General features: G+C 39.6%; 1 protein-coding gene across 1 annotated transcript in view; it reads right to left on the bottom strand.

Annotated features, from left to right (window-relative positions):
- DNAH11 (dynein axonemal heavy chain 11) overlaps nt 1-13787 on the bottom strand; it is a 178787-nt gene that overhangs the window by 112684 nt on the left and 52316 nt on the right. Inside the window, exons 27-32 of the mRNA XM_069959712.1 lie at nt 13094-13185; nt 11684-11810; nt 8096-8236; nt 5515-5748; nt 3790-3921; nt 2024-2184 (exon numbers count right to left, since the gene is read on the bottom strand). Of these exons, the coding sequence (XP_069815813.1) occupies nt 2024-2184; nt 3790-3921; nt 5515-5748; nt 8096-8236; nt 11684-11810; nt 13094-13185 (887 nt within the window). The remainder of the gene's footprint in view (nt 1-2023; nt 2185-3789; nt 3922-5514; nt 5749-8095; nt 8237-11683; nt 11811-13093; nt 13186-13787) is intronic.

Here is a 13787-nt window from a genome sequence, read left to right as displayed (position 1 = left end):
CACTTTAGGCTGGGGCTTGCATCAGGGGACAGGACTCTGAAGGTAATGTCTTCATAGCTGTAACCCCTCTATATTCCCACATATGTCCTGCTCATTCCTTCATGCTCCATGCCGTCTCTGTCAGCACTCCATTCCTGCTATGTGCCATTTACACTGCTGCTATAATGTGCCTGCACTTACACTCAGCCATTCACACTGCTGTATATAGACATTTCTGTCACTGTCCTCCTGCACAGCTCTGTGATTCTCACTTCCTGATCCACGCTGAACACACACCCCTTCCCCATTGCGGTCATGTGACTACACAGACCTCTGACAGCAGCCCTGCTTCTCTACTCTAGTCTGTTGTACTACGTTACTGCATTATGGGGATCTGCAGTTCCATCCTGTATCTACAAACTGCTGTGTTATCAGGTTTATGCAGTTACTATACATTATACTCCACATACTGATTGCTATACTGTACAGTAACTTATAATATCACATATTCAGCTTGCTAAATGTTTGTTTTATTTTTGGGGTATGGGACCATTTGTCTGCATTTGAATTATTCCTTATGGGAAAATTTGCTTTAGTTTAAAGGTGATTTGGATTACAAGCATGGTCGCGGAACGAATTATGCTCGTAATCCAAGGCACACATATATATATATATATATATATCTCCAGCCCTTGCTGTACGATCGTTGAGCCGTGTAATAGGCTCAGTAAGTGAGCGCCAATCTAGCAGATCCTAAGAGAGTTTGCAGTGAGCCAGGAAATGAAGTGCTTAGTGATGCACTTCTCCCATCTCTGATCAATGAAAACATTTTTGACATGTCTCTAGGAAGCGACAGGAACACTTTACAGTGATTTAGATATGGGCAACAGAATGAAGGTATCCAAAGCCCTGTCAATTAAAACTCTGACCCCTATCAAGACATATTGGCCAATAAATTGGCAATGAGTTAGTGCTCCCTAGCACAAGCGTCTCATTCCAGATACATGCCTACCCCTACCTATCTCCTGCACACATGGATAAATCCTAATAAACTGACTTATTCTGCAGAAACATCTGGGTGAGTGCCGACTTTTTTTGGCTTTTTGCTTGTTATGTCTGTGATATTTTGTGCATATTATTTTTTATAAACAAATAAAAGATGATCAGATATAAAGTTGTAATATCTGCACAACTTAAAGGGGTTATCCAGCACTACAAAAACATGGCCAATTTCCCTCTACTGTTGTCTCCAGTTTGGGTGGGGTTTTGAAACTTAGTTCCATTGAAGTAAATGGAGCTTAATTGCAAACTGCACCTGAACTGGAGACAACAGTAGGGGGAAAAGTGGCCATGTTTTTGTAGCGCTTGATAACCCCTTTAATCTCTATTAAAGGGGAACGAAGGCAAAAAAAAATCATTTAAATCAACTGGTTTCAGAAAGTTATATATAGAAGTGCAATTTACTTCTATTTAAAAATCTCAAGTCTCTTCCAGTACTTATCAGCTGCTGTATGTCCATCAGGAAGTGGTGTATTCTTTCCAGTCTGACACAGTGCTCTCTGCTGCCCAGAGCAGTAGCAAATCCCCATAGAAAACCTCTCCTGCTCTGGACAGTTCCTGACATGGACAGGAGTGGCAGCAGAGGGCACAGTGTCAGATTGGAAAGAATACACCATTTCCTGCAGGACATACAGCAGCTGATAAGTACTGAAAGACTTGTGATTTTTAAATAGAAGCAAATTACAAATCTGTATTACTTTCTGAAACCAGTTGATCTGAAGGACCTTCCCCTTAAATAGACATTAAGTTGCACAGATATTCCTGGCATAATCTTGGACTGTCGGACAGCACCAGTGGAGAATTGATGGCAGTGGTTTTTTTTGTAAGATAAAAATAAGTCTCTTGATAATCCCTTTAAAATGCAAACTTGCTGATTTTGGTTCAGGACAAGATGTGGTTACTCACATTTGTAATAATATATTTAATTTTAATATATTTTTGTGAGTTATGAAGGGCAAAGAGTTTTTGATACATCAGGATTTACCTGTCAGTCAAAGGTGTAATAACCAGCCGAGGTGTATTTCCTAAATATTCATAAGAATACTGAAACTGGGCATCACAAATATTGGCGAAGCAATGCTTTTGTTTGTCATCCCAACGATGTCTCAGTTGAGACAACCAAGCAAAGTCTTGAGCGCTGGTCACCTATAAGAGTATTAGGAAAACAGTGGAAGGAAGAATAATGTTATGCATCGAGAGACCGCTAACATGGAGCATTCAATTGTGTATAAGTCTGTTCAATCAATCCTCATAAGCCTAAGATACAAATTAGACTTGTTAGCTACAGCTATTAGCTATATGTAAGTCATGGCCATAAGTTAAGTTTCAGCAACAGATACAAGTCAAATAGTAAAAAAAAACAAACAAAAAAAAAAACATACTTACCTAACCCCTGTCGCCCACTGGTTCTGTACACCTTTATTTTCTCTCCCAATCTTTCTTCTACCTCCTTCCGAAGTTAAAGGGATTATCCAGTGATAGTGTAGTTTACACTGGAGATTTTCAAATAGAAGTAAATTACAAATCTATATAGCTTTCTGAAACCAGTTGATTTGAAAGAAAAAGATTTTCACTGGATAACCCCTTTAATACTTGGGAGAGGGACCTCCCAGCCAATCACTGGCCGCAGTGGTTTTCTGTCCTGGCCAGTGATTGGCTAAGCCAGCAGGTTCTGCTTACAATCGCTCATCTCAAAAGCAGGAAGAGAGATGATTGGTAAAGAACACAAAGGCCAGTGGGAGTTGCAAGGAAGCACAGGGGGAACAGGGCTGGGTAAGTATGTACTTTTTTTCTATTTTCCCCCCGCTCCAGTAATATATTACTTTTTACACTATGGTCAGAATACCCATTCAAGGCCCAAAATAATACTATAACACACAATAAAACTTAACACATGGCACATTTTTAGCCCTCCTGGTGTGTTGTCAATTGTCTCTCCATTTTTAAATAATTAAATTGAAAAATAAGGTTATTCCTCTTTAAAATGTATGAATACATTTACATCTGGGTGTTAATTTGGTGGGAAGGGTGTTTTCCTACAACATCTAAAACAATCCAATTACTGTTGATTGTGAAGGGGCACACCCGGTTGTCAATGTGCTTAAAAGGGTACTCCAGAGCTGATAAAAAAAACAATCAATCAATCAAACATAATTTTTACATTTACCATCCCTCTGGAGTTTCGTTTAAATTTCCCACTGTTTGCAGGTCCCTGAAGCTCCAGTTGGTGGCCTTATTTTTTCTTTATTTCCTGGTTTGGGCTTTCCCATGATGCACTTTGTCTCCTGCGATGTCTGACTCTGTAAAACTGTTAGATGGCTTACATCTTGCTCAGCCAATCAGAGCTGAGCAACCTGTGTCATCTGACAAAGGGAGGCTGGCTTAACTGGTCCTAGACCAGTCTCCCTCTTGATGATGTCATTGTCACAAAATGGCTTCCTGGGGTCAACAGTCATTAGGTAAGAAACAGTTTATTTCACTTGCTGGTGGGGGATTGAGGGGGGGTAAAGAAAGGGAAGGGGGGCAGATAGGTGATTGAAGCATATTACAAAGTTATATAACTTTGTAATGTGTTTCAATTACTGGGAAAAGGCTTTTCTCTGGAGTGCCCCTTTAAGGATTAAGGAGGAACACAAAACAGAATGGTGATTTTATGGGCAATACAACAATTTGCTAAAAAAAACATTTCAGGAGATTACAAGATTTCTTATAGTGGAACTTTAAAACAAAATAAAAATGTTACCATATTACCTTATGCAGGACAAGCTTAGCAACCACATCCCTGGCATGGACATCTATGGTGCATATTGTCATGATCTTCTGCCTGTCTCCGGGAGAGAGCTCACCCACTAACATGGTAATCAGAGCATTTAACTGATGAATCTGAAAGAATAAAAAAGAGATCATCATAGTATTGCGACCAACCTGATTGGCAGAGTAGTAGCAGCAGATTCTGAAGTAATAAATTAGGACAAAAACACCATTTCTTTGCAAGTGAGCCTTATCTTTTTTTATCACTATTATTCAACTAAAACAAACCCCAAAAATGTAAGCAGTGTATAAACTGATTTTTTACAGAAACTTCTATGATGTTCCCTTCCTTTACACTACAGACTAAGAGAGGTAGAGAGAGAGGTAATCAGACTAAGAGAGGAAATCAGCCCAGCGAATGTAATAATAGCTACATGTGGTGAATCTGTGCTTTGGCTCTTTGTACTCTTTGTATCAACTTAAATGGCAAGTGTCACTCACACAAACTTCTGACGTGTCATAGTGACATGTCAGAAGTTTTGAGAGCTAAAACAAATGGGCAGAAGCACTGCTGAGCACTGTGCCCCTTTGTCTCTGCTAATAGCATGCATAGATATATAGAAAGTCTCGCAGTCTTTCTATAAATTTGTACACCACTGAGCAGACACAAGCAGAAACAATCTGAATTCTCATTTTAGCGGTGGGGGTCTGAGCACCCAGATCTCCACGAATCAAATCTTCTGACATATCACTATGACATGCAAGACGTTTGCAAAAGTGATAGGTACCCTCTTAGCTGTTAGTATTCACTTGTTGAAGACATATGGTGAATGTCCGGCTTTAGCACCAGATTGACTGGGTGGGCAGTGCATACCCTGACCCCAAAAACAAGAAACGTTGTGCAACAGGGGAGGCTAAAGGAGAACCGTGATTCCAAGAAGCAGAGAGGTAAGTATGTGGGCTATACCTCTTAATGTATGGATATCTGTTAAAAGACTCTGTCCCTAAGCTTATGGTGTCCTATCTGTCAAGATACACTAGTGACATAAACACAACGTATTACCTGTATCATTCTGTGAAGCTGTTCTGCTGATAAATATCTATGACCTCATACTTATCATCTCTATTATATGCTTGAGTGAAAGCTTGGTAGTCCTTGATATTCATGAGCACAAGCTCCATCTGCCCACTAGCCGCTGATTGAAAGAAGCCTGCTGGTGTATAGACATATCTGTGTCAATCAGCGGCTAGTACAGCGCTAGTTCTGCATATCTGGGGATCGGCTTCACAGAATGATGTAACGGTGTGTCTGTCACTAGATTATACTGTACTCAGATAGGGAAACAGAAACCTAGTGATGGATTTCCTTTAATGGATAAATCTGTATACAAGTTCCTATAACTTCCTCCATATTGGTGGCTGTAGGAAGCTAAAATCTTATCCCCTAACTACACCAATGTAAAAGGAAGCAAGGGATTTAAAGCTCTGTGATAGAAAAATAAAGCTCCAAACACTATAAAGATATGTCCTTAAATATTCACATATTATGGTGTAAAAGAGTGAACATTTGGTTTAGAAAAGTATTGTAAGTTAGGGTAAGTAGAGAAGGGTAAAATAATGGTGGTCACACAGGCTAATACAATTTATAATATAGTCATGTACTGTAGCTATAATTCAATTACAGAATCCATAGCCTACATTGTTCTGATAACTTACAGGACATACCTGTTTTTTATTATAATCTTTGAGAGCGGTTTCAAACCCTTCTTCCAACCTGTCAAATGCAATTCCAACATCAATGGTCCACCAGATCTGGGAGCTGGTCAATGCCACCTGAGCTGGATAGTCAAAAATCCACTGTTCTCTTGGTTTATCCTCATATGCAGCCACAGCCTCGGTGATATGATAGCGCACTGTTTCACACATAGTGTCTTCCACATTTTTCAACCAATGCTCGACCTTTTAAATATATAAAAAAAATTATTTGATAATGGGTGTTTGTATGGTTTTATAGTCTAAATATACAGTAGAAAAGAAGTTATAGTAATCTTTTTTTCTAATCTGTGTCATAATCCCAGGCGTCAAGGAAATGGCAAATGTGGTCACCCTGGTCAATGGTCATTTAAAGGCTATGGACCGCTTTTCACAGATTTTTGCCATTTTTGTTGAGTGAGCACTAAAATACTAGTGGTCGTTACTAGAGTCGAGTGTTTTTCGATGCTCGTGTGGCTGACTCGAGTTTAACTAGAGGCCCTCGTCTTTGCAGATCGGAGGGTGTCTGGTTCACCTTCGATGTGTACTGCAGTTAGATTTTGCATTTTTTCACTCTAATTTCAAATTTTTGTGTATTTTGTCTCTTGAAGTGATGTGTATACAAAATATATACAAAAAATTGATCGAAAAACATGTTACTTCAAGACATATTACGGTATGCCGTTGTGACACTGTACCCACAATCTGACCCACCCAAACCCCTTGTACCTTCGGATAGCTGATTTTTAATCCAAGATCTCTCCTGCAGTCCATTTGGCAGGTGATGCAGTTATTGTTCTAAAAAAACAACTTTTAAACCGGCATCCCCGTGCCCTATGGGAGTGGCCTAGATTGTGTATGCATTAGGCTGGCACAACCTCTCTGTCCCTCCTCCCCGCCCTCCTCATCATTAGGAATCCTCCAGGCAGATTGCCTACTATTCGTCAGCTGTGTCAGCCCGGCACATGGGCTGGATCATTAAGACACCGGTGTAATGTTCAGACAGGAGAAAATGTTCTAGGGGAATTCCTAATGATGAAGAGGGTTGGGAGGAGGGGTGGAGGGGTGGTGGAAATTTAGGGCACAGATATTCTCAGCCACACCCGTAGGGCACGGGGCTGTAAGTTTAAAAGTTGTTTTTTAAGACAATAACTGCATCACCTGCCAAACGGACCCCAGGACAGATCTTGGATTAAAAGCAGTTATACGAAGGTACAAGTGGTTTGGGGGGGTCAGATTGTGGGTACAGAGTCGCTTTAATTGACAGCATACTGATAGAGTTCTAATATACCTTGCAGTAAGTATTGCATTTTTTGTTCAAATAGTTATATATTTTGTCCCTTGTGTAAATGAAATATACAAAAAATTTGATTTAGTATTTAAACATAAATGATGATACCAAAAGCTCCAAAACCATTGAAATATTCACACTACTGTACTGAAACTCAGTACAGTAGCGCAAATATTTAACCAGCATCACGAGCACCACAAGGTGTTGAGTCGAGAATCTAGTTCAGTCGAGCACCTTGATGCTTGATCGAGCACCATGCTTGACCGTGAATGCTCGCTTAACATCACTTAAGTAATCCTCTCAGCTATTTGGTTGCACAGACACTCACAGTCCCAGAATCTATATGGGATATACTCCAGAAATATCCACAAGATGTAGCCTTGACAAAAACCCCTGTGAGTTCTATAATGTGGAACTATGTACTTTGCAATGGAGTTTCAGTGTAGATCAAGATAAAAGTCAGCCATTTTAAATTTGGGTGAAGCTAAAGATATTGTAAAATAAAACATCTGGCTAATTTCTCTCCGTACTTTTATTTAGCAAAGAAATATTATTAATGAGGCAGTAAAATGGTCAAAGAGGCGGGGCATAAGGTTCCCTGTCCCCTAGGACTGCTCTGCCTTGCTTGGTTGCTTGGTCTTAGTCCTTCTCCCTCTTCACCTCATCGAACCACTGGGCTTGGCATACACCACCAAGCCCTTTCTAGATCTTACGTATACAACATAATGCACAGGGAGCAGGAATCAAGGAATCCCTTGCCTGCATCTTTGACACTATTACTACAACAATAAGAGCGCCGTTTTTTTTCTTTTTAGAACAGAAGCAAAGGTTCTGCAGAATTATAACAAGAGGACAATTACTGAGAGCTACATACCAGTACTCCGGGCTTTACTCAGGCCGGTGTACGAGCAGTAACATATTGTACACTTACGGGGATATTTATCAAACTGGTGTGAAGTAGAATTGTCTTAGTTGCCACTAGCAACCAATCAGATTCCATCTTTCATTTTTTTAAAGAATCTTTGAGGAATGAAAAATGGAATCTTATTGGTTGCCGGGGGCAACTGAGCCAGTTTTACTGTACACCATGTTTGATCAATCTCCCCCTTAGAATTTACTAGCTTATGTTATACCGGATCATGTATAGCAAGCAAACCTAAGCAATTGGCTTCTTCCTGCAGAATGGCGGCTTCCCTCTCTGATAATCACAGAAGTCTCAAATCAGAGGCTATAAGTTATAGAAGTGTAGGAGGTTATTATTACCTGTCCTCTACACTGGCAGGCCACACTGAACGGGACATACTCCTTCTCTTTGCTGTACATCCCTGTTGCCTCATTTTCAACCTGCTCTTGGAACTTGAGATCGGCAATGTTGTCAAAAAGTTTTGCCAAGTGTCGGGTCACCTGAAAAAGATACATAGATACAGCGTGCATCACACATTGCTCACATCTTCAATATTGAACATTTATTCGTTTTTGGGGGGGGGGGGGGGAAATTGACCCTTGAGAAGTGCAAATGTATGTATACCCTGCCGTATTACAGCAGAGAACATAAATAAATCATATCAGGAGGCGTAAGAGCAAGAAAACAATAACTAAATATACAGAACTTACACATAACCTTAATAGCCTGGGCTTACCGTCCCGAACTGGATATTCAGATAAAATGGTACACTTTTTTTAGTTACTAAAATGTATGTACTGACCAATTTATTCCTTGTAGGTCATTTTCATAGGTCATTCTACTAAATCACATCTGGCAGAACTGTCCTTGAGGACTGCACTTAGTATCAGGGGCACTGGACTAGATAAGCTTGCATGTTTGGAGCTGGAGTAGCTTGCTGGACAGATCGTATAAGATTTATTAAGCCATAGCACAGGGTCAATTTAATTTTATCCTGACTTGTCTTTTTTTTCTCTAAATCTGTTAAAAAAACTTTTGCCGATTACAGACTTTGTTATATTTATATGTTATTATTGGTTATTTTGCTCTGTGTTTTATTAAAATGTTCTTATTGGCAATCACATTATTGGCACCTTGGATTTCTGGGTCTTTACCTATAGAGTAATCTGGAGATAAAAATAGTCTTTAAATTAACTGGTGTCAGAAAGTACAGATTTGTAAATTACTTTTATTTAAAAATTTGAGCTGATGCTATATACTAGGGATGGTCCGAACCGAGTTCGGTTCGGGTTCGTACGAACCCGAACTCTCGGTAATGATTCCCGCTGTCTGCCCGCTCCGTGCAGCGGGCGGATCCATCTGGAGGACCGCCTGGAAAACTGGGATACAGCCATAGACATAGGCTGTATCCCAGTTTTCCAGGCGGTCCTCCACGGAGCGGGCAGACAGCGGGAACCTGATGCCGAGCGTTCAGGTTCATATGAACCTGAACCTCGGAGGGTTTGGACCATCCCTACTATATACAGCTGTTGCCTGTATACAGCTAAATAAACAGTTACTTCTGAGAAACGCTCACGGACGAAGAGAGTTTGGTTTATAATGAAGGCCGCAAAAGGTGGAGCTGGCAAAATGATTATTTCTACATATAACTAACACTACTTGTCTGAATTTTTACACGAAAAATGTCAAGTCAGCAGTGGTAAAATGGTAACAACGGTAACGGTAGAAACTTTTTATTCATAGACTTTTACCCTTGATCTTCATACAGCTGGAGGACAGATATATCTCAGAGCAACGAACTATATGGGGACAGAAGGCTATTGTCTGTGTAAATCTGGTATATAATTATCTAGCTGAAGAGCAGGGGAATAAATGGGGCTTTAGCTGTCACATAGGTTGGATGAGTAATGCTGGAAGGAGGATATCAGAATGACAAGAAACTTAAGGAGGCATTAGCACTATCATTAGCTGTAAAAACAATGTAGTGCACTTAAAGGGGTAGTCCAGGATAAAATGATTGATAGCCTATTCCCAGGAAAAACTATCAATAGTTGATGGGTGGTATGCTGACACCCAGCCTCCCCTCCAACTACAGTGAGAATGGAGCTGGAAGCAAATTTACCTGATCCTTGTGCAGGAGCGGCACCAGTGTTCTGCAGCCCCAACTTCTATTCACTTCAATGTGAACTGCATTCTCAGTGTAGTGCGATCAGTGTCAGCACCCCACCGATCACTTATTGATAACCTATCCTGTGAATAGGTTATCAATTGTTTTATCCTGGAAAGTCCATGTGTTATATGCAGTTTGTGTCATGGTTTTCTGAGGACCATCCTAATTTATTTATTTATTTTTATATAGTTATACTGGGTTTGGAAACCCCATCTATTTGCCATGCGTAGGTTTGATGCAACCCGCTCTCATCTCGTCAAATATATAAAAGTGTATAAACTTGTTCTAATGTCCTAAAAAAGTAAAAGCACATTTACCAAATGAGGCCGACATAAAGTAGACATATAGCAGATGTAAAATAATAACTAAATTTATGTGGCATGACAATTTTTTAAAAATTGAGAAACATTTTTCTTTTTCTAATTTTTCATACAATTTAAGGCCATATTTACATAATGTCTTTTTTAAAAAAAATAAAATAAAGGCCATTATTCAATGCTCAAAATAACGGACATTATTTTCAGTCTTCAATAATTTTCATTAAAGTCTACGGAAACAACAGTGGCCGGCAAATTAATGTTCAAGACATTAATTTAAGATGTTATTTTAAGTTGTTCACACACAGATTTTTTGCTAGCTGACCTTTCACCATCTTTTCAACAAAATTCAATGCAACTTTAAAAATGGCCGCACCCAAAAGGATCTTGAAAGCGACCATCATTCAACCTAAACTTATGCAAATGTACCATCAGGTACATAGAACGGCGCCAGCGTCGGAAGCCAGTGCCACGGTCCGTTTTTTGAACCACGACCTGGTTCAATTTGGCCCGGTTCAATGGAGACACGTCATAGAGTGGCGGGGGTTTCCTCCTACTGGGGCCGGCCCGTTTCCAGTGTTTCAGCCCCGGCCCAATAACTATGGATAGAACGGCGCTGTACATGGGAAACAGGCCACAGTTCAAAAAATGGACTGCGGTACTGGCTTCCCCACGCCAGCGCCCTTCTATACATAGGTCATGTTAAAGCAAATGTACCTGATTGCAATGATGGCCGCCAAAGTATTTTTAATAAAAGCCGTTATTGGGTACTCAAAGTAAGAGTCATTGAAAATTGTTGTGTGAAACCAGCCTTAGAGTCTCTTTAAAAAAAAAGGCTGAATGTAAAAACAAAAAATTACTTCTAATGTCCCAAAGTTATTACCACATAAAGAGACACATCTCAGAATTGAAGAATGGGGCTCGGACACTAAGGGCCATTTTAAATGACCTGTGCCAGTCTGTAAGTAAGTTCTGATCTCTGATTTCAGCTTTCATCTGCATACCGCTCTAATACATGGAAAGATATGCAGCTGTTGGCCGAGTAGTGTTTACTCGTTCTTCGGCTGATTGTTAGCCCTATGACAAGAATTTTAAGGAAGCACTGCCACTATTATCAACTCAGACTTAAAAACAACATACACTTTAAGGAATATCCATACATATCTAATCCACTGTGGATTTTATGATGACGCTGGGCTTGGTAACGTCATAAAGAGGCATGGTTTTCAGGTGGGAAGAAAGGCCGACACACCCTGTCTCCATGGCATTCTACAACTATGACAAAGGACAGTTTTTGACCAAATGAACAGACGGATGCCAGAATAAATGGGTGGTTTATAAAATATTTCATTCTAAACAACAGAGTGGTGCTGAAATTGGCCCAGGTCCGGGGTGGGTAAAGTCAGGCTTGCTCATTGTACCTACCCACCCAAAAAATACCGGAGAAGTTCTAAACATACCTGTTTTGGCTGACTTCCTTTAGAAAGAATGTCCAGCAAATCGGCAGAGGAGACAAAGTAGAAACGAGGAAAAGCCAAACGCTTTGTTTCCAAATACTGAGACAAAGCTTTTTCACACAGAGACAGCCTGGAAAAAAAATAAGGTTGCAGGTGATCAACCAGTCAAGGCCAAGCTCGTCCCATAGGTCACTATCTTCCTGTATTGCATAACATTTACACACACCAAAAAAAAAAAACAAAAAAAAAACAAACAAACAAAAAAAAGGACCAAAGTAAACAAATACATAAATCCATCTTTTGAGATCATAATTTATAAAAGTAAGGAAGGATATTAACCCCTTCATGACCAAGGTCATTGATGCACGGATGTCCAGGTCACAATGGAGCAGTGTTGCCTCCTCTCTTTCTAAGAGCCAGAACGCTTTTATTCTTCCACCTACAGGGCTGGTTAAGGGGCTTATTTTCTGTGCCACAATATCTAGTTTTGATTAGTATGATATTGGTATAAAAGAAACTTTTTTTTAACCTTTTTATAAATTTTTTTGTAATAAATTATTAAAAACAAACAAAAAACCCAGCAATTCTGGTATTTTTCCCCCCTCTTTTCGTTTATGCCTTTCACCATGCAGGAAACACATTGTGATATTTTATTAAATTGGACAATTCCGTTTAGTGTAATAGGACATGTTATAAGGTCACAATCAGCTGACATGCAGAATGTCAGCCGATTGTGGTTTTTTAAAATGTTGAAAGATCCCGATCATGTCAGTGACTGTCTGCTACTGTCCATTGTTAGATGTAACGATGTAAGAGAAGTGGTGGCGGCAGACCTACGCTGACTTCAATAGACAGCCTGAACTATCTAATCTAATCTAATCTAAGGCTGCGTTCACACTACGTATATTTCAGTCAGTATATTTCAGTCAGTATTGCAACCAAAACCAGAAGTGGATTAAAAACACAGAAAGGATCTGTTCATACAATGTTGAAATTGAGTGGATGGCCGCCATATAACAGTAAATAACGGCCATTATTTCAATATTACAGCCGTTGTTCTAAAATAACAGCAAATATTTGCCATTAAATGGTGGCCATCCACTCAATTTCAACATTGTGTGAACAGAGCCTTTTTGTGTTTTTAATCCACTCCTGGTTTTGGTTGCAATACTGACTGAAATATACATATACTGACTGAAATATACGTAGTGTGAACACAGCCTAAGGATGGTTTGGGCAGCCCCTCCCGCTGCTCCTCGCTCATTTTCTCTGTCTATAATAGCACAGGAAGTGAGCAGAGATCGAGTGGGAAGCGAGTGCTGAACTGACAGGTCGGTGCTAGTCTCCCCCATATTATGATGCCATGTAATACACCCTCTAAACACATCTTTGCCTCAAAACACATGACTTTACCTTGTCTGCAGTTCATCAAGAGTTTCATACAGTTTGGGACGATTTGTTGCATCCAAAACATTTCGTATTTTCTCTGTCTCAAACATTAATTCCTGCATGGAAGACAACATTTTTTTTTAAAAAAATCCATGGTTTTCTGTTTTGTAAATGGGCTCAGTGTAGAGATTAGGCAGCAGTATTGGTCTTGGCTTGTCCCCAGCCATTAATCTCCAAATAATAATTATTTTCTACTTCCAGCATACTTCATACAATTACATTTTGTTTTAGCAATATATTTAGCTGGGGAACAGTTTGGGTTTTGGAGAACCAACTCCCTATTCACCTAACACATTTCTGCAGCTTACAGCTGTCACCAGAGAGTCTAATCCATATAAAACTGCTTACTTCTCAGTGGCCGACTATAAATAATCATCTATACTGCAGAACATTATGGAATAGGAAATAAATTATTTAGACTTTAACAGGGATAGGAGTGACAGAATGGAATATTAAAACGCTATGGACACCTCCGCCCTGATTTTATTATTCATTTGTGTTCTGACTGCAAAATGAAGCAACATTCTAAATAGCCTTGATGACACAAGATCAGCAATCTAGTACACTGCTCCTGGGATTAGTAAACTCGAAGGTCTCTAGTCAATTTGTTTTTAATAGTGTTCACCTTTGAATTTTTTTTTTAGAATGGTAGAATGTT

This window comes from Dendropsophus ebraccatus, chromosome 2 (genome assembly GCF_027789765.1).
Source record: "Dendropsophus ebraccatus isolate aDenEbr1 chromosome 2, aDenEbr1.pat, whole genome shotgun sequence".
NCBI lineage: Eukaryota > Metazoa > Chordata > Amphibia > Anura > Hylidae > Dendropsophus > Dendropsophus ebraccatus.
The sequence above is the reverse complement of the archived record's forward strand: the minus strand, read 5'-3'. Positions and strand labels throughout refer to the sequence as shown.